Consider the following 19,572-nt stretch of genomic DNA (forward strand, 5'->3'; position numbering starts at 1 on the left):
ATTGAGCCATGAGTCACACATTCTATGTTTCACGTTTGCCAGTAAATACAAGGTAACTTCTTTACACTTGCAATATTAATTTACAGAATCGCTAGCTGAGGGAACGGTCCATAGACATTTGACTTTCGAAGCCGATGCTCTACCATTGAGCCATGAGCTAGATTTTATATGAACCATTATTGCAAGTGATCTCAGGATATCCTATTTCACATATTCAGAAAAATTTTATGACAAATTGACGTAATGGTTTGGATAGGACTCGAACCTCAGCCTTCTGCCTTCGTAGTCAGACCCTCTACACATAAGCTATAATGCTTTCACAACGGAATTTGTTCCTTAAGCCGGATTGATCTAATAACTCTAGTGATAATGTATTTCTCTTAGCACATAAAGAATAATGAAATTTAAAAAACAAATTGACAGACACATTTGCAAATAATTGATCAAAATTCAGGATGGCTGAAAAGCTCATGGCGAATATTGACACATTTGCTCTGGTCTGCAATATCGGTTGTAACAATGCGGCAGAGCAAGTTAGATTTGCAGCGATTGGTACAGCCTTCTGCCACAACCTCATCTGCATTTTTGTGGTGATTCCTTCAATAGAAGGTTGAAATACAAACATTATATCAAAGCCTACTTGAACTTCTATTCTTTATACGGTCCATTGACATACTTGAAATAAAGTTGAAATAGAGCGTCATCCGTTAACATCCGCTGGAAAAGCATATCCATCGACAGTGGCGTCAAATCAGTAAGACCGTATTCTTGCTTTGCCTGATAGAGTTCTGACCAAACAGGGGCTACTTCTGAACCTCGTTGATTAGCTTCAGTCAAGTTCATGATGAAAGTGCTGAAATCTAAAACAGACTTCAAAAAAAAAAAAAGGGGGGGGAGGATAAAGAAAATTAATAGATATTATCACATTTTTAATTATCGCTAGTTTTAGGAAAGATAAACAAACCCAGGTAGAACCAGGTCGTTGACCATCAACGGTGTAAGTACGGTATCCTGGGTTGAGTTTAGAATAAGTGGTAAGACTTGGCGCAATAAATGCAACATTGACAGGCCGAGTAACTTCAACGACGTCGTAGAAAACTTTGTATTCGTCGTTGTGGGTGTGACCATAAAACTGAGCGGCTACCGTCGATTCAAATCTGTTGATAAGTTTTGCAAATTCACGGCTAAAGATAGTCCAGCAATCTTCGTTTCCCGGTGGGATATGGCTGAGTATATGAACCTACATATTACGAAGATGCTAATTTCTGATGCTAAAAAAATAAAAAAAACTTCATTTTAAGTTACTTTTTCGCCATTCAGTTCGGCTTCTTCCAGAACCTGACTAAGCCATAAAAGGCTCGAGGCTGGATCCTGTGATTTGTAGTAGGTCCAGTAGTTCAAAGTATAGCAATAGTTCATGTTCATCGAAACTATCCTAAGTCCAGGTTGGACAAGGGCAGTATAGAAGCCTCCATAACGGATTGTAGAAGAAACTTCAGCCGGAAGCCATCGTGCCCATTGTCGGTCAGCTTCATCGTACAGCCAACTGGTGCTGAGTTCGGGATCCGTAATCTCCGGTGGAGAAAACCTGTGACAGCGTGGCAAAAAACACGAAAAGTTATTGAGGAGTATCGTAGATGAAATTTGTTATCCGCTGAATTACGTGTTGACTGGATGGGACTCATGGTTTCCCAACGTTGGGTACACAGGTACGCCTGGGAAGTATTGCGTCATTAGAGTCATCAAACGATCAATGATATAGATGTTCTCTTCTTTGGCAGTTGACCAGACATCGTGAGGTGTCAAATCTCCTGTCCAGATAATATAGCCAACATCCTTGAAAAGAAGAAAACAATTTTAATTGGTGTTGCTTCTTGTCTGGTAATTGTTGGATTCCATTAATTACCGGGTGTCTTGTGGCCATCTGAGAGACTGCATCTTCAATTAAATACCAGGGCATGTCACATGTTCGATAGTCTCCCCAGTATCCAGCTGCATCGGTGGCATTAACGACTTGGCCGGACGTAGCACGACAGCACAGAGGATCTCCACACACGGCATTTGCTCCAGCAAGGTATTCCGGATCATAATGAATATCGGACAAATGCAATACTTTAATGGTTGGTGAATCTGGCTGCAAACGAAATAGTAAATCTGTCAGCGTAATTCTTTTTCGATTCCTTGTCAGTTCAATATGTTTTTTAAAATAATTAATTTTATCGATGAGGTTGGGCTTAAGAAAAATTTAAGCATACCGGTGGCTGGCTTGGTTCATTTACAGGTGGTTTGGGGTTTGAGCTGGGTACAATGGTCCATTCTAATGGCTCTGGATCAGATAATGCGCACTCCTGTCCTTGTAGAAGCATTCCACAGATATTTCCAGGAATGACAACACCCGTGTCAAAGATATATCTGATAGTTGGCTGTTTTGAAATCGATTATAAAGTTTAATACGTTATTTGTGACATATCGTTTTGTAGTCATCGACTTACCAAAGCAATTGCAGTAAGTCCACCGCACACTTGATCAGGATTGGTAAATATATTTAACATTGCGCAGGTGTTGATGATGTAGTCGATAATTTGCTCGTCTGTGACGGTGCCATTTTGAAGAAGGATCATTACATCTTCGACCACCGTGGCGCAAAGGGCGCAGGTGACGACGTTTTTACCGTCTTCGGTATAAAGCTCGGCATCATCCAATTCTTCAGGTAGGGCAGGAGCCGGAGCACCTGAAAAAAAGGACAATAAAATTACAGTTAATTTTTACAATTGAACATAATTGAAATTTTAAAAAATACCATCCAGTAGCGTAAAGCTACCCACTAGGGCAACGAAGAGTACGGGAAGCCACCGCATCATGTTTCGTGGATGAAACAGTACTGACAGACGTTCACGGATGACGCAGGTACGGCATAGGCAATGTATTATTGATGTCTCAAATATCAGTCAGGTAGATAACATTGTGTCTGAACTATTAGATGTTTATCCACGACTTGAGTACGAAACACAGCTTCTATCAGCCGGATGAAGATTAGGAAATGACATTTGATTGAGCTTACCTTAAGCTGCATGTTTTGACAGGTCTATCCTTTGTTTTCCATCACTTTAACCTAAACAACTTGTGTCGTAAAAAAACCCACCTTTCTCGTATTTTTTTTTTTTTTTCAAATGTTTTACTCGATAATGGCAAAACAAGGAAATGAAATTCTGGCGCGACATAAAACTTTTTCGACAGGAGACACTAAAAAAAACGATTAGATAACTGTAAATTTGTATCGGCATGCCGCCGATTGATACCGCACTAAACGTCAATCAATGACACTGGTGACTCACCGGTATGATTGATGTTCCAGTATCATTCAGTACAATCATACACTCTCCATTGACTGTTGTTTTTAGATGTCATTCTCCCTTTAACACTTGAAATAAATATCTGTTTACTTCTGTTTTGCGAAAAAGAATTAAATCGTATAACTGGTACGTTGGTACGTTTCGTTTTAATATTTAAAAAATAATAATAGCATTCCCCCCTTCCCTAATTTCTCAAGTTTGGGCGTACCGGTAAAAACCCCGAAATTCTGCAAGTCATTTGTAAAATGCAATTGAATTAACTTCCCCCGATCCCCTCTGCAAACACAGGTGGCTCTCCTCGGCGAGCCATTCACTTCCGACCCACCTGGATGGCAATTTCACATTCTAGTTTTCAAAATGAAAGACACGCCTATAGACTGCAAGGCGTTAGACCCAGTGGTCAAGAACGCCATGAGCTCCCCGTTGCTGCTATTTCAGTTCTTTCTATGCCCATCATGCCCCGCTGACTTAATACAGAGCAGCCCCCCTTCCCTTGGATCACGTGTGACCAGACAAAAAGGATTTACTTAAAAAAAAAAATATATATATATTATTTTCATTCTAGGTCAAAGATCACGACTGAAAGCGCTCTATTCTTTTTGATACTATTCTACTGACACCTATCACTAGAAATCGATGCAAACGAAGGTAAATGGACACAGACAAAAATAGCTGGAAAATTCCAGGGTTAAACGCAGATGGTGTTAGACGATCCCCCAGCCCAATCCCTTTCAAAGGGAATAAAACATTATTCATAAGAGAGGAATGAAAAACAGCCCAAGCTGTGTCTAATACCAAAGTCAGTAATGAGACCTTCGTTAGAAGCTTGTTTCCAGAGGACCGAAAATGATTTGCTATCCAAGTCGAAACTTTCTACCTGATGCACCGATGGGAATCCAGCTGATTCACTGACTTCAGCTGTGGAAAATGTGAAAATACTCTGGAGACTTTCAACGTAGCAGCTGTTGAGCACATTGTTCCCAAACTCGCCGACGATACAAACCTCAAGCGATTCCGCATCCGGGTCGAAGTGGTAAAGAAGGTTGGAGTACACACCTGTCAACAAAGCAAAAACAGAGTGAACAAAACAGGTAGGTGTTAATTTTTTGGATGTTACTGCACTGTTGTTCTCGCATAAGTTTTACTTGTTAAATATATCCCGCCATCTTTAACGGACATGGCCTGAGAAAATGTTGCATCCGCAGGTAACCTGACGTTTGCTAATGTATGCCACTCGTCCAATTGTTGATCATAGGTAAATATCTAAAATTATCGCGATTTTTGTAACAAAAATATTTAACTTTCAAATTAAATGGTGTAAGGTGCGACTTACTTGATGGCTAAAAACGTATACAATTCCTTTGTAACTACAACAAGCTGCTGAATAAAGAGGACTGGGTAAGGGAGAACAGCGTTTCCACGAACCTACAACAATTAACACATATAATATTAAATATTGATTAAAAGACTATATGGACTCACATTTAAAAGTGTCATAACGATCGACAGAATCTAAAATAATTCTGTGTTTTCCATATCCTCCTATCAGATAAATGAATTCTTCGTGAACGCATATCGAATGATGCCTTCTCGATGACAGCATTCTGCAGATAATGGACGTTTTACTACGAGCGATTAAAATAAAGAAAACATTTCCTACGATGTTTCAATGTTCCAAATGTTTTTGAAGCTATCCCATCGCCAGACAGAGTTTTGCCAATTGCTGTATCCGAACATGTATTCTCCACCAAAAATGTAGACATCTTTTCCTGTAAAGGATGCATGTCAGTATTATATGTGTAATCAAAAACATCTCAAGACATATTATACCTAGTGTACAAGCTTTATAACCAGAAGCTTCAACTGGTCCTTCGTGGACTTTGGAAAGTTGAACTAGGCTCTTGAAGCTTTTCGTTTTGAAACTAAACATTAAAAGGGAGGGTCCTTCAACTTGTTTCGATTTTTTCAAACTTGGCCCATCTACGAATTTAATAAAGAGAATTAGACGAAACATTCGGAAAGGCTAATAATTTAATTTTAATAAAGAACCTGGTGAATTTTCGGAACGTCGAACATGGCCCACGACGCATGGAACAAAAGGTGGAAGCCTCGGTGAAGTGGATAAAAGTTGGTCCACCAATTCGAAAATACCAGCTGGAATGCAATCACTCGTTTCCTCTTCTTTATCACCAACGATTAATTTTTCAGTTTTCTTAGAACAACACGGAGATCGGAAAATTTCACGTAATCGGAATTTATCGTAGTCTGGGGTGGAAAGACAGGCCCTTTCTTCTTCAACATCTGTATCATTGTTCTTATTATCAACGTTTTGAATACTTTCGGTACTGCATAATTTGCATCCCTCAACTTTCAAGTCTGCCCCTTTACCGTGGCAATGGCACGTACACGGCTTGCGCCTTGCATCTGTGTGGAGTTTCAGATGCACAGTGGACACAAGTTTTGATAGCAGTTTTGATTCTTGGACAAAAGGAAGCAAGGAGATTGTTTTAAAATCGTCTTCCTTCACTACTTTGAATCGAGTACAAGCGAATAATTGGAACACCTTGTCGTCAGGAACGATGTCACTTTGGTCGGTAATCCAGCGATCAATTAACTGAAGTATCTGGATTTCGTCATCACAGTTGAGATTTGGATGTCCGACGATTTTCAGAAGCAATTCCACATGTAGTTGACTGAGTAATTCTCTTGATTCAACAATATTGTTGAAGTGGTACAATAGGTAGGAGAAAGATTGCTTTGAAAGTTCTGGTACTCCAATCATGTCACCAAGAGCAAAGAACTGCAGGGCATTTCTTTCATTTAAAGTATGCAGCAGAAATCGGACACACATTTTTTGAACTTCGAGAAACTGAAAAGAAATCAAAATGATAACTATGTGAGAATTCTCACTGAGGTTCCACAACATTAGAAAAATACCTGCAACATTGATGCTGTTTCAAGAAGACTCAGCATCATTTTCTCATTTTCAAGCTCCAAAGGATAGCCATAGGATAGATCTACAAGTATTCGAAGCATAAAACCATCTACATCCTGAATAAGGTAAGCAAACAGTAAAAACAACTACCAGAAAAACATGATGTTTTTCAAATGAGATACCTGGATAGTTATCAACTGTTTATCCTTTTCTTCAAAACTTGAGTTGAACATAGCACTAAAGTATGAACTTGCTTTAGCTAAGACAGCCCGATGACAAGAGATTCTTTCTCCATCACAAAGCAAGACTACATCTGGTGCAGTATCAGTGACTTTCTTTGAAATACTGAGCGCGGTTTCACTTGAAGAAACATCATTTTCATTTGAATATGTTTGTCTGTCAGCCATGCTGTATTCACGGTTTTAGCGGAGTGCTAAGCCTAGCAATTTGAAAAAAAAAAAAAACATCCAGAAGTCATACCAAGGTTGAAATGTTTGTGTTCTATGGCTTTCAAGCTTGGCTGTGACTTTTTTGTATTATATAAGATAAAGAAAACCGCCGTCACATGACGCGCTTATTAAATACTGGCAGATAAACCACTTCGAATTCATAACAGGAAACCACGAGCAGTGATTTTGAATGCAACAGCAGACTACAAATCCAGCGTCACCATGACAACCCATTCTACGAAATTCGAAAACAAATAGTTCAAAACACCAGCTGCTTTTGTGTCGTTCCAGTTACCAATTTGAGAACATTAAGCTGCAACAACATTGGCTAGGAAATTTCGCCAATGTTTGCTTTTCCCTTTTCTACGAACAACCAAATGCTGTATATAGCCAGCAAAAGGTTACCGCGTAACAGGGTTAAGTGAGTGGCTGACATAAATTCAATCCGCTTCATGGCACTTAATATTTATTGTGTGTATTTTCATAGCTTACTTAATAGAAAAAAGCAAATTATATTATACTGGAAACAAAGGGAAATTTACAAGAATCTGATGATTTGCTGATGATGATGAGTGAGGATTTCTTTTCAAATAAAAAAGAATTGAATTATTGTTAGACGCCGTGTGATGATAACTTAAAGGAACTGGATCGCTTTGATTTTTTCCGAAAAAAAAAAATCTTTTTTCTCATTTAGATAAAAATGTTTTTCAAATGGCGTTGTCTGGTTTTCTGCTAGCCAACAATAATTTCATTTGCCAAATTCTTTGGTTTCATCGAAACTCGTGAAATAAACGCTGCGACCAGAAGCACGCGTATCGGACTTGATCTATCGAGATCGTATTATCAAGTTCAATAATTGGTGGCCAGCAGTACTTGGCGTTGATATTCTTCATCGCTAGGATTAACTGAACAGTTTAACCTGTTATCAGGTGGTCTCTGTAAATGATACCTGACTTTTTAAAAAAACATTCAAAATTAATTATAACACCCCCGTATAATAAAAATTGCTAAAGAAATTTACCTGGAGAAATCGCCTTTACAGGCGAGCCAGGGTAGTCGCTCCGTGACGCGACTGAGGTGAACCGAAGCTTCAGGTGAGACGAGTGCCGGTGTTCCAGCTGCCCATCCTCGCGTGAGCAACCTCCTGCGGTCGTCGTAGCAGCACTGCTGAGACGAAAGGGTCATTTTGGGAACGACCGACAAGCTTCGGATACAGTAGGCGGCTCCCGGCCGGTAGATGTCGACGCGTTCGCTCTGTAGGCTAATCTCCCGCCACCGATAGTGATGCCGGTTGAGCGGATCCCACACTCGATCATTGTAGACTAATCCTAAAATCCCAAACAGCGAAAACAAAACAACAATATCAGCGGGTGGATGAGATTATGTTATTTATGTTAAGAACATGCTAATGGAATTCGAGGATGAGCTCATCTTATTTGTGTCTGTTTTAGTAATATGCATAAATATTGTTTTCATACCTGTGGGGTAGGTGCACGGGCAAGGGGGTAGAGCCACAAAGAGAGACGGTATTTCTTGGCTGGTTTCACATCGTTGCCATAGACTACAAGTGTCTGATTCTAAAAAAACGAACGAAAGAAATTAATGTTTTTTTCGTTCTTCGCTTTATTTAATGGGAATCAATATGAATCTTCCGTTGCGCTCTCCGAGGGGAGGCAAACTGAAAAAAAAAAGAATACGGGTTAGAAATGATGGATCCATGGTGCGTTACCTTGACAACCGGATGTAGTCAATTCATTTTCGGCGGTAACGTTGGCCTGACGGCACTCGACATTCTGCAGCTGGCACAGAGCAGATTCCTCGTCCGACTGCTTTTTGTCGTTCTAGAAACGTTGGAGATGATTACAAATTTTCTTCAGAGACTTTGCTCGGATAACAAATAACTGTGTGCCCTGTACCTTGAGACAAAGAGTGCAGCGAAGCCAGCGAGCCCATTGTTGCGTTTCGTCGCTCGAAAGGCTGTTGAGCATCGGTGGTATTCCGTCATCGTGTAAAAGGAGAGGCATTAGTCGATTGCTAGGCGACGCTTGCATGGGTTTGTATCGTCGGTCTACGACCGACGCCGTGACGTCGTCGACTGCATCCATTGTGTTCTTCTCATCAACGTGCTGTTGATGGACCTTCTTCTTTTTTCGTTTCGTTTTCTTTTTCTTTTTCTTGTTATTATTATTCACCCTCCTGCTGTAGGCCTGACTGCTGCTAGATGGACGGTGAGTCACCATCATTTCCGCTCCGGAAATGGCAGCAGCCGTCACAGCGGGAGTCGATCGAGACGTCGTCGTTGACGTCGGGGCAAGGGGAGCAGAGTCGAGTGAAAGCGGCAGGAAGAGGTGGATGAAACCAGATGAACCGGAGCCACTACTCGTAATGGCGTTTGTTCGATTCCAACCCATTCCGCCATTTTTCTTCTTTTTCTGATGTTTCCGTCTCGGTGCGGCAAAATGAACTTCGAATTTCAACACGACCGGTTGATATTCGTTCTCTGACCAGTCCGGTTGTCCGTCTTCGACCACCACGGTCGGTCCAGCAACATCATCAGTATGTCTCCTTCGACCGCCATGTCGATGAGCTGCAAGTCCTTGGCGCTGTAAATATTTTTCAAAAAGAATAACAAAGAAAAACAAAAATGAATAAATGATGAATGGATGAAGGACGGTTAAAGACGGAGCCTTAAAGCCAAAAAAGACCATAGGGTGCTTTTCGCTTGCCGGTACATTTTTTTTTAGGATAATATCCATGGGCCGTCCAGGCTTTCGCTGGCGCGAGCCGATGGAATGCGACCTTTCTGTGTCAATAATATGCCTTTTTCTTTTCCTTGCGGAACCCGAAGAAATATAATTTTTTTTTAAAGCCGAGAAATATACCCCTGCTGTTTTTGGGACCCCCACTTTTTTCCACTGTTGGCCGATTCCCTTTTTTTTACGACCCCCTCCGCGCCGTGTTTGACGTTCCATGAAGAGAAATTTGTCCATCACGTCTTGGAAGGAGGAGCCCTCAAACATGGGACACAAAAGATGGGTGAGGCAAAGATATTGGATTTTTTCTTGGGGTTGCATTTTATATTGGTATTCCAACGAAAGAAGAGTAGTGCATAGAGGGCTAAACAGTAGGGAGCCTTGTGTGTCGGAGAACCTTACAAGAGGGGGGAAAGAAAAGGGCGGGGGAGTTTTCCTTCAAAAGAAAAAGGAGGGATGAAATGTTGAAGAAGAGAGAAAAATATTCGTATTCTATAAATGTCTATACAGATTTATTTGATAAGACATAATAAATAGAGAGATAAGGAGGAAAGACGGTCGGTTTTGAAGGGACGTAATGAAATTTGAAACCGAGTATTTCTTAAGAGTTGGACGAGGGTTTCTTTTGGTGTTTTGAAAGAAGAATGATGAAGGCAACGGTGTCATCTGGTATGTCACACAGCGAATATTATATCAAAAGAATCTGATGGGACATCACAACAGTCCCAATGACACGTGATGTGGGGCGGATGAGAAATCCAAACCCGCTTCTGCAGCTGTGAAATGTCACACATCTTCAGACGCTCAGATTTTCTTTTATAATTCAACGTGGGATCGTAAAAAAAGAAAAGGGTGGATGCCCACCCAGCTGGCACCTTTTATATACGCACACACACTCTGTGTGTATATGAAGGGAGAGTGTCATTGTTGTGACAGGGCAATTCAAAACTTTTTCTCTCTTCCACGCATTTTGTTGGAAGCGGTAGATCCCGTTTTTTCTGACGGTTCCAGTCCATTTAACGACTAATAAATGGGAATAGTGCTGTGCGCACCGGTAAAGGAAAAAAAAAGTCTTCTATGTATACAAACGATATACCCTTTTTTTCTGAAGCAAATGGCCACCCAGAACGATAGGTAGGACTTAAAAATCAACAACATTTTGTCACATTTTTTTTATTTGGTACCTGGTAAAATAAAATGTGGAATGTCTGGGTCTAATGGACGACATTGGAAGAAAAAAAAAAGGAATTTCTATTTGAAAAAATAAATCGGAAACGACTTGAAGAAAGGTCAGCTGGAATTGTTTTGTTGTTGTTTCTGAAGCTCATTCGTCGTATAATCATCATCATAAATAAATAAGTATAAAATAGGCAGCGCAACAGAGAGGGAGGAGAAGAAAATGAGGAGGGGAACGAAGCTCTTTCTCGGTTCTCACATATAAATAAATAGGCAACGCCACAAGAAGAAGAAGGCGGAAGACTCGTCGTAACTAATTGGTTCGCGGTTGTGGGAGAGAAAAGGAAATGAAGGCCCTCGGGATAGGTATAGAACAAGACAAACGAAGAGGAATACAATCAAAAATACACACACAAATTCTTAGACAAGTCTCTCGTGGCGGCCTCTCACCACCATTTTAGCGGAGGCATTCGAAAGGCTATGTATTCTAATGAGAATCGAGAGTCTATATAATCCCTTCTCACACATCAGCAGATAGAATGGAGAAAGGTTTCTTTTTCGTTTTCCATGAGCTATTAACACGTGGTTGTGAGAGCAACATAAGGGATTGTTTTGTAGCTTTTTTTCCCGTCCGCCCCCCTGACGTGGTTTATTACGCCGCGCGTTCGAAAAATCATTTTCCCCCTACTACTACATAAAACTATAAAAATATCAAGTTGTTTTTTTCTTCCCTTTTTTTTCCTATATTTTAAATATTAAAAAGGAGAAAAACCGACCAGCGGTTTTCTCTAACAAATTTCATCGCTTTTTGCCTTCTGACTTGGCCGGACTATTTATGGATTATTTAAAGAAATATTTCGAACGAAAAAGAAAAGAGGAAAACTCTTTCGAAACAGATTTTGCTTGCTTTGCTTTTTCGTAATGAGCACGCGATCATTCGTCTGCAACTCCACAGACACACGAATGAATAAACAATCAACAAGCAATTAAGACACTGTCGAGATTTCAAATGAATATCATCTATCCAATTAGGTTTATTCTTACCTTCAATTTACGTCTTTCCTCTGATAAATGGCGGCACTGATGAACGGCAATCAACAACGACAGGCAAATCAACCAACGCATCTTGTCAATTGTTTGTTTTCCTGTTTTCTTTTTTTCTTTTGCTCATGCACACACATGTAAACGAAAACTGCTTGTTTGACTTAACGGAAGTTTGCGTTCCTGGGAATCGTTTTTTTTCTTTTTTTCCCTTCACCGGATGAACAACATGTCGTCCTTGGTAGTCCGGAGGACAGACCAAGACTACCTCAGCCTCCCTTCACTGCACCGGGGTCAGCCCTGGCGCCTTTTCATGTTTCCATCCTTGGCCGCTAGAGGCGCGCAAAATTGTGAACTTGGCGCCCCAATGGGGGTCGAATTACGCTCAACAAGGAGCCCGCGCGCGCGCGAGTTATGTCTTCGATATACGACCAACGAACCATGAAAAAAAGTTTAAAAAAGGGAAAAGAAAATGTTATAAAAACTGTGAAAAAAACCTTTCCCCCCACTGGTTTCACCTTTCAAGATTTTTTTCATTTTCAAATTAAAAAATATTTTGACCTGTAATCTATACACTTTTTCTTCTTTTTTTTTTTACTACACAAAAGATGGGGCTTGGTTTTTCTGCCGTTATTATTTATTATAAAGTAACAATCAAAACTGCCTTACCACAAAAAAAAAGAAGATCACACACTAACACCCGAGAGACTGTAAAGAGTCATGAAAAGCGATATCTGCATATATACGGTAGGCTAACCCTAAATCTGTACGACTTATATTAGTATTAGTAATCGTAATAATAGTAGTAGAATAAAGAGTGAGAGTAAAGTTGTACAAAATGTTCACTGTAATTTCGGTAGATTCGGTAGGTGCTGACAGGAGAACTTTTTTTGGTTGTGTTAATTCAAAAAGCGGATGGACATTTTTTGCTCCACATCAGTCCTCTCCAAAGCGGCGCAGAACTCTTGGAATGAAATCATTTGGTCACCATCCTTGTCAGCCTCTACAATAGTTCTTTCCGCGATGCTAACCAGCTGTTCCTCACTGATTTAAAAATAGATTGTTATCGTGAATAGCCGAAGGTTGCAAATACATGATTAAAGCTTTTTACCTAATGTTGTCGCCAACCATCATTTGAAGAACACCGAGCAACTCGTCCTTGGAAATCTGCTCGTCGTTGTCCGTGTCGTACATTTTGAAGGCAAATCTGAGCTTGCCTTCCCTAGAGTTCAGTTTATTTTCCTTATCTTTCTTCACCGGTCGAAAGTGGGCCAACACCTTCATGAACTGCCTGAAGTTTAGCTGGTCTTCTGAACCAGACTCGCAGAAGAAGGCATTGACAATGCGGTCCCCTGATAAAAAAAAATGACTACAGTCTGAACAAGCTCACAATATGTAAATCTTTACTGTACCTAAAGGATTGATGGCTAACTCTGGGATACGGTGGAAGTCTTCCCTGCAAAGGAATCCATTGTCACCTTTGTCAAGGCTGGTGAATCGGCTGTAGAGGCGTTCAATTTGGTTGGGAGTGAACCCAGTTTCTTGCTGGATGGTTGCAATTTCATCTTCTCTCAGCAAAAGCGACGAATGGTTCCCCATATTGTACTACAGACTATCTAGGCCAAAGTTTTAAAATACGTAAAAATAGGTTATAGCTACAATTCAAGTGGTAAGCATCAATCGTCACTACAATCCTCGGACGTTCGTAATCAAAATGGCGTGTCGGATATTACCAGTAAAAGGATCTGCGCGTCAAGATATTTCACAACCAGCAGAAACGGCCCTTTCTGATTGATGTCCTTGGTTTCTCGAGGTGTTTTCGTAACGGGCAAAGAACCAAGGAACATTCACTGTAGCAGACAACTCGCGAAAGAACGAAAAGGGGGCGCGACTTTCCACTCACGACTTTTTAAGCATTTTCATGAGGAAAAATTGCTTTGATCGATACACCGGAATCGATAACACATCGCATAGATGATAATCGACAAAACGCTTACACGTGAATTTTGTGATGATGCATTTTAGTTTAGCATGATTTTGTTGTTTCGGACACCCGTTAACATGGCTCATTACAGTCAAGCGGTGTCTACGTTTCTCCTAGTTCTACATTTTTGTTTCGTAATTATTGGGGTTTTGACAACTGAAGTCCCGGAACATAGTGGAAGCCATAATAATAGTTCAATGTCTCCTAGTTCAGTGTACAATCCACTCGGACCACTAGTCCAATGCAATTTGTTGTAAATATTACTATAATAAGAATATTGATTTATTCGAGTTTGATAAGTTTTCGTATTTGGTAGGTCTTTAGATTTTATGGATTGTGATGAACCTGTAGACTTGAAAGGGAATACGACAGCTAAAGATCATCTAGGATTTGGATGTTTGAAAGTATGTACAATTTTGTCAAATGCATTTTCGTAAAATTGTATGGTCTTTCTTTTAATAGATGGGAGGCCAAAGATATGAAGATGTTGAGAAAACCAAGGTGGAATGTGTCATTCTTCCTGGGATTGAATGTTACGGTGATCACAAATTTCTAAAGGATGGATTTCCTTGCATAAAGTAAAATCCAATGTTGTGTTGTGCCATGAGTGTAATGTAATAGCTGTCTTATTTCATTTCAGGTACACAGGTCACTACTTCACAACAACTTTGATCTACAGTATTCTACTGGGGTTTCTGGGCATTGACCGATTCTGCTTGGGCCAAACTGGTACCGCAGTTGGAAAGCTCCTAACTCTAGGTGGAGTTGGCATTTGGTGGATTGTAGATATTGTACTGCTGGTCAGTGGCGGGTTAACTCCGGAAGACGGTTCAAATTGGGTTCCGTATATCTAAATTGTTCAAACGCTTTTTTTTTTACTTGTACCAACAAAAAGTTCGTGATACGACATGTACAAATTATCTAAATAATTTACTTTTTTTACAAAAAAGAAAACGGGAAAGAAACTAAAAAAAAGACAAGACGCACCTTTTTTTTAACATGAACGTATAATACCACATGCGTGACACGAACATTTCTCTGCCGGTCACGCTCGAATATTTTGTGTCACACTGAAGCCGAGCACCATGCTCCCGTTTCCTCCTCTCTTTTTTTCCTCTCCAGGCCAAAAAAAAAAAGAGGAAGTGGGTTGTATTTTTTTTTGCCTCATTTCGAACGAACGATGCTGAAGTAATTCTTTTTGCCTTGCTTGTTCTCTCGTCAAAAAAGAAAAGAAAAAAGTAAGCCAGTCGAGCTGTTTGTATACATATGGCGACAGGCGTCAGTCGTAAAAAAAATGTGTACTCCAGACGCCCTCAATAATTGACGGCAATCAAAGTCAAGTCACTGCTGCTGCCACTCCTGGTTATGTACAAAGGCAGCAGACACGCCTACCACGAATAAAGACTCTGGGAAAATGTCGCTGAAAAAAAGAGAAGTTCCCAAGCACCATAGCAGCTCACGCCAGGAGATGTTTGTTGATGGTAAACCCTATAGGAAATAGCGCTGAGCTCACGTTCAATCAAATATCGTCAGTGTGAGTAACCGAGTTCTTGCTTGAGGGTCCTTGAAAATTTAGAGCACTGTCTTTTTTTTCTGGAGTACATTATTAGATTCTCTTTTTTTCCATAATAACAAGCCATTTTTGTCAATATATTCGAACGTTCCACTCATATTTTCTAAAATCTTAAAAATCCACAACCAATTTTAAAATTTTTGATACACAAAGTATTATTTGGAATTTTTTCTGTTGTCCCTTATCTTCGTTCTGTGCATAAACATAGCGGAATGTGGGAGGAAGGGAATATTTTGCGAATTAGGAAAGAGCCCATTTTTTTGCGAAAAAAAATTCTGCAAAAAAAAGCTGATGGGAATAAAGTTTGAAAAATTAAAAACTTAAGTCCGACTGGGAGCACGCTGACAGATCCATGAAACTGTGTCGTCCAATACTTCCTGGCGAATGATTTGAGTTTCACGATAGAGGTGGTGACGTCCATTCGGATAAACTTTCAGATGTTTGTCTTTGACTTGAGCTTTTTCAAAGAGCGCATGAGAGCCTTGTACGTTGCAGAGTTTGTCCTGTTCGGCGTGGAGGACCGCGAAGGGCACCTTCATCGACGTAAGCTTCTTATTAATTTCCTACAATACCCCAAGGAGAAAATTAAAAATAAACTAAAAATTCAAGACAAAAAATAATAATTGAATCAAATAAATTGTTTAGTACGACAAGGCATTCGTGAGTAGCCGTAGCCCACTTGCATTTGACTCCGCCATGCCAGATCAATGGATCGTTTTTGATCAGTTCCTGTTCTGCTTCATCGCTGGTAATGTCTGCGACATCCAAAGAACTCACCTGTGGTGAAAGAGACAGACGGTCAGAATTGTGTGCCCGAGGATGTTCAATAAAGATATAACGATATGTATACCGCTAGCTGTGGAGTCACGCGGCTGAGCAATCTGGCCGCCCAGAGTTTGACGGGCGAGGCTAAAGCCGGATCGATGAAAATCAACGGACCCATCAGGACGACACCGTCAAAAGCCGATGGCTCTTTCAGAGCAGCTGATAGAAGAATCATTCCGCCCTATAAATAAACATGAAGATAGAAACACAACATCAACAAAGCAATCGATTTTCTCCAGTCCAAAAAATAAAACTTATATAAAAAAGGGAGGAGATTGATTTGTCGGAAAAGAACTCACCATGGAATGCCCGACGGCAAAGATGGGTATTTGCGGATGCTCTTCTCGCATCAGTTGAATGTGATTCAGGATGTCCGTGACGTATTCGTCAATGGATTCGACGTGAACGCGGTGCCCATCGCTCATTCCGTGTCCAACTGTGTGATAGAGAAAAAATCCTTTGTTACAACACGGTACCATAGAAAAGTCGATTATGTCCAGTAACGTCATGCAAATAAGTTCTTCCTGTTATCATCCCCTTTTGGCTATGTGCCAGACTACATCAAGAGGCTCCCGCAAATCACCATCGTTCGGAGAGGGGGGGATATACGGCGTGCTCGTAACAGTAGAAAGAAGAAAAAGGAGGCCGATCGTCTCTCACAGACATTCTTTTGTTGGCTCTTTCTCTTTAGACGTTTCTTTCTCTTTTATTTTTTTTTATAAGTCATTGGATCCATCACGTTGGGGCTGCACCGTAAAGCGATATATTGTACCGTATAGGATCGGCGTGCTTTATCTGCTCATCTCGATATAAACATAATAAGTACGATTCGTAATAGTACTGCTATATTATGAGCCATTGATGATGGTCCCCCATCCGAGATGATGATGGCCGCAAGGTGCGCTTACTTCAACCTTACGTCATACAATCAGTAATGAAAAAAGATGCGTTTTCTAAATGAACGATCAACCATGTCCCGCAGCGATGGATAATCGCAAAGAATTTTTACGTTCAAAGACCCCGTTATACAATTCTTTTTCTTTTACTTAGTCGGCCATTTTCCTATTCGCGAAATACTTTTTTTTTAAAGAAAACTCACCGTGATCGTGTCCGAATGCGAGGAAATTCTCAGCCGCCAATCTGCATCCCAATTCGTCGTAGCAGCCCAAATGTTCCGCCAGTCCGTGAATCAACATCACCAGTCCCCTGCATCGATTGCAAAACGATAAGTTATGATAATTAATGAAGAAAGAAGAAACAAAACATGTTTTTATAGGCTATAAAGAAAAATAGAGTTCCACCTGGAACTCGAGGTTAAACCGCAAGAATCAAAACATGACATGTCGTTGTAGTAAAAGTATTTTGGCATCATAGCTATTCGATTAGACGACCTCAATAAGTCTGCCAGACACCGTTACAAAGTTCATTTGAATAAATTTTGAAAAAGAAGTCTTATTGACACACTGATATCAGATAAGAAAAATGCGTATTTAAAGTAAATCGGAACTTTGGATATCAACTTAACAACACAAGAAACGAGTTGACGCGTTGAAGCAAGATAAACCGATTAACTACTAGACAGCTGTTTTTTCCCCTTTTTTCAAGATTGGCAAGAGGAAAATTGATTGGAGGACTTCATTATTGATGCCACCATTGCCAGAGGGGATAACCATCAATCTTTAAAGATTAAATTGGCCCCCAAGGTAGATTATAAAGGAAAATCCCTTTTTCCTTACCCATACAAGGTATCTTAAAGCATTGTTTCTTTTTTGTGGATTTTCTTTTTGATTTTTAGTTTTTGTTTCCTTAAAAAAAAATATTTTTTTTTTATGAATCATCACCAATTTTTGTGTGAGCACTCTTGGAAGGCTACCATTTACGTGGAAAGTAATAAAAAGTTTCTACTTGAACGATTTCGGTTGGACTCATTTTTCTTTTGTTGAAAAATGTTTAATGAAAAACAGGCAAGATAATATTGTTACTAGCTGCTGTGTAACACATTCCTCAAAATTCCTCTACCACATTTGGGTAGAGGAGTGTTGAGGGTAAAAACTTGAACAGCTGCAGGCGATTACAATTTTCCACGATCAGAAGAAAAAAGAAAATAAATGCGAAAAAAAGGTGTAGGTTTCTAAGCTATTCCGAATTATGTTATGCTTACGTTGCTATGCGTTCACAGTTTGTCTAATAGTTTACCTGGGCGACACGGTCGGCTCCCAGTACCGGCAGTGAAGTTTCTTGCCGCACTTGATCCTCAATTGTTCCGGCACCGGATTCGTGTGTTGTTGTTGTCCTCCGTTGGTCGATTTCTTGTTCACCATTTCAGAGGGGTCGTTTCCGACAGTCGGTGAGACTTGAGTCATTTTGGATAAAATTCAAGTGGTCTGGCGGGCTATGCAACCACGACTGCACACGTCTCCCACCTGTAATGGTCCGATAACGACTGTCTGGCCTGACTGGCTCTTCTCTGCATGTACCTCGTAAGTTGACGAGGGAAAGGCAAAGGAGGAAGAGTCTTCCTTGTTCTGCTGTCGGCACCGACAACACGATTCTATTTTCTTTTTTATTTCTCGACTTGATAATCTTGGTTTGCATGGTGCATGTCTCTGCTTTCTGTTGACTGCTACATCCGCGATACCTAGCGAACAATATTACAATTAAAATAAACGCCATCTAGCGAAAAGATATCAAAGATACAATGGGTTTAACCATATTGTTCAAAAAAGAACGACAATAAAAACAACAACAGGAAAAGAAAACACGAAAGAGCAAATGAAAAAGAACAAAATGAAGTTGGCGGTCATGGTTGGAGGGCTCAAGTTCCCTCTTGGAAAAACAAAAATAAAATGGAAATAAGGTTGACCTACTTTGTCGATCCTCGTAACAACAAAATGCTTCGGATATCCATAGCCCAAAGGGGATATGGTGTGTGTTGAGTAATATGGTTAAATGCTTCGTTTCCCGTTTACTTTGAAAACGATGACAATGCACAAAATAGGAGTTATACTCAGACGGGGGTGCCACCATTTTTCGTCTTCAACTAGATGATTAGTTCCTCATCCTTGCCCTTTTTAACTGATTAACAAGAAGACAAAAGAGCCTATGAACAAAAAAGGGGTTCTTGAATTATACCCTGTCTCTCAGATGCCATCCTTTGACTTTCTTTTAATAGAAAAATGTTGCTTTAGTAGCTTCCCTTTTACGTCTACTGCAGAGAAAGTTGTGAGCTGCATGTGGCTTCGTGGTCATTGTACTCGGAATAAAAAAAAAAATAAAAAACCCAACATGCAAGCGGCTAGTGTTGATTCGTTGCCATATTTTCAAGTGGGGTCAAATGGCCGCTTCAACTTTCGAACGCTTTCTCGCTCTTCACTTCTATAGGAGAAAGAATTCTGTTCGAAAATTCGTAACGAAGAGAAAAACAAGTGACGACGCTTGCGCTGCTGCTCCATTCGCTGGAAGCGTTATTCAGCTGGGTGGGAG

The 19,572-nt window shown here is 40.3% G+C and overlaps 6 protein-coding genes across 7 annotated transcripts; 1 reads left to right on the top strand and 5 right to left on the bottom strand.

The window, feature by feature from the left end:
* Positions 1 to 346: 346 nt before the first annotated feature.
* On the bottom strand, positions 347 to 2,952 carry LOC130690538 (sphingomyelin phosphodiesterase-like). The gene is made up of 9 exons (XM_057513548.1): positions 2,801 to 2,952; positions 2,493 to 2,731; positions 2,256 to 2,423; positions 1,907 to 2,134; positions 1,664 to 1,836; positions 1,306 to 1,588; positions 965 to 1,240; positions 677 to 870; positions 347 to 597 (listed from the first exon to the last, which is right to left on the bottom strand). Exons 1-9 carry the CDS (start codon positions 2,859 to 2,861, stop codon positions 444 to 446), a joined length of 1,776 nt encoding a protein of 591 aa, XP_057369531.1. The 5' UTR covers positions 2,862 to 2,952; the 3' UTR covers positions 347 to 443.
* Positions 2,953 to 3,927: 975 nt separating this feature from the next.
* On the bottom strand, positions 3,928 to 6,914 carry LOC130690535 (kelch-like protein 6). Its single transcript, XM_057513545.2, has 9 exons — positions 6,471 to 6,914; positions 6,291 to 6,404; positions 5,403 to 6,222; positions 5,184 to 5,333; positions 5,014 to 5,122; positions 4,836 to 4,957; positions 4,687 to 4,778; positions 4,499 to 4,616; positions 3,928 to 4,409 (listed from the first exon to the last, which is right to left on the bottom strand). The coding sequence occupies exons 1-9, from the start codon at positions 6,693 to 6,695 to the stop codon at positions 4,102 to 4,104; spliced, it is 2,058 nt and encodes a 685-aa protein (XP_057369528.1). The 5' UTR covers positions 6,696 to 6,914; the 3' UTR covers positions 3,928 to 4,101.
* A 285-nt stretch (positions 6,915 to 7,199) lies between these two features.
* LOC130690609 (uncharacterized) lies at positions 7,200 to 11,832 on the bottom strand. The gene is made up of 6 exons (XM_057513635.2): positions 11,711 to 11,832; positions 8,654 to 9,340; positions 8,467 to 8,578; positions 8,216 to 8,314; positions 7,759 to 8,065; positions 7,200 to 7,686 (listed from the first exon to the last, which is right to left on the bottom strand). Exons 1-6 carry the CDS (start codon positions 11,789 to 11,791, stop codon positions 7,587 to 7,589), a joined length of 1,386 nt encoding a protein of 461 aa, XP_057369618.1. The 5' UTR covers positions 11,792 to 11,832; the 3' UTR covers positions 7,200 to 7,586.
* Positions 11,833 to 12,322: 490 nt separating this feature from the next.
* On the bottom strand, positions 12,323 to 13,583 carry LOC130690593 (calcineurin B homologous protein 1-like). Of its 2 annotated transcripts, none has more exons than XM_057513620.2 (4): positions 13,441 to 13,583; positions 13,120 to 13,319; positions 12,819 to 13,059; positions 12,323 to 12,751 (listed from the first exon to the last, which is right to left on the bottom strand). In XM_057513620.2, the coding sequence occupies exons 2-4, from the start codon at positions 13,304 to 13,306 to the stop codon at positions 12,607 to 12,609; spliced, it is 573 nt and encodes a 190-aa protein (XP_057369603.1). In that variant the 5' UTR covers positions 13,307 to 13,319; positions 13,441 to 13,583; the 3' UTR covers positions 12,323 to 12,606. The 2 variants fall into 2 exon arrangements, with proteins under 2 accessions (XP_057369603.1, XP_057369604.1); XM_057513621.2 differs by having other exon boundaries at positions 13,120 to 13,323.
* A 155-nt stretch (positions 13,584 to 13,738) lies between these two features.
* LOC130690589 (TM2 domain-containing protein CG11103-like) lies at positions 13,739 to 15,121 on the top strand. The gene is made up of 4 exons (XM_057513616.2): positions 13,739 to 13,944; positions 14,008 to 14,095; positions 14,154 to 14,269; positions 14,332 to 15,121. The coding sequence occupies exons 1-4, from the start codon at positions 13,739 to 13,741 to the stop codon at positions 14,543 to 14,545; spliced, it is 624 nt and encodes a 207-aa protein (XP_057369599.1). The 3' UTR covers positions 14,546 to 15,121.
* Positions 15,122 to 15,344: 223 nt separating this feature from the next.
* On the bottom strand, positions 15,345 to 18,666 carry LOC130690568 (monoglyceride lipase-like). Its single transcript, XM_057513594.2, has 6 exons — positions 18,286 to 18,666; positions 17,189 to 17,295; positions 16,389 to 16,525; positions 16,115 to 16,270; positions 15,913 to 16,041; positions 15,345 to 15,827 (listed from the first exon to the last, which is right to left on the bottom strand). Exons 1-6 carry the CDS (start codon positions 18,450 to 18,452, stop codon positions 15,585 to 15,587), a joined length of 939 nt encoding a protein of 312 aa, XP_057369577.1. The 5' UTR covers positions 18,453 to 18,666; the 3' UTR covers positions 15,345 to 15,584.
* Between the last annotated feature and the right edge of the window lie 906 nt (positions 18,667 to 19,572).

This window comes from Daphnia carinata, chromosome 6 (assembly GCF_022539665.2).
Source record: "Daphnia carinata strain CSIRO-1 chromosome 6, CSIRO_AGI_Dcar_HiC_V3, whole genome shotgun sequence".
Classification (NCBI taxonomy): domain Eukaryota; kingdom Metazoa; phylum Arthropoda; class Branchiopoda; order Diplostraca; family Daphniidae; genus Daphnia; species Daphnia carinata.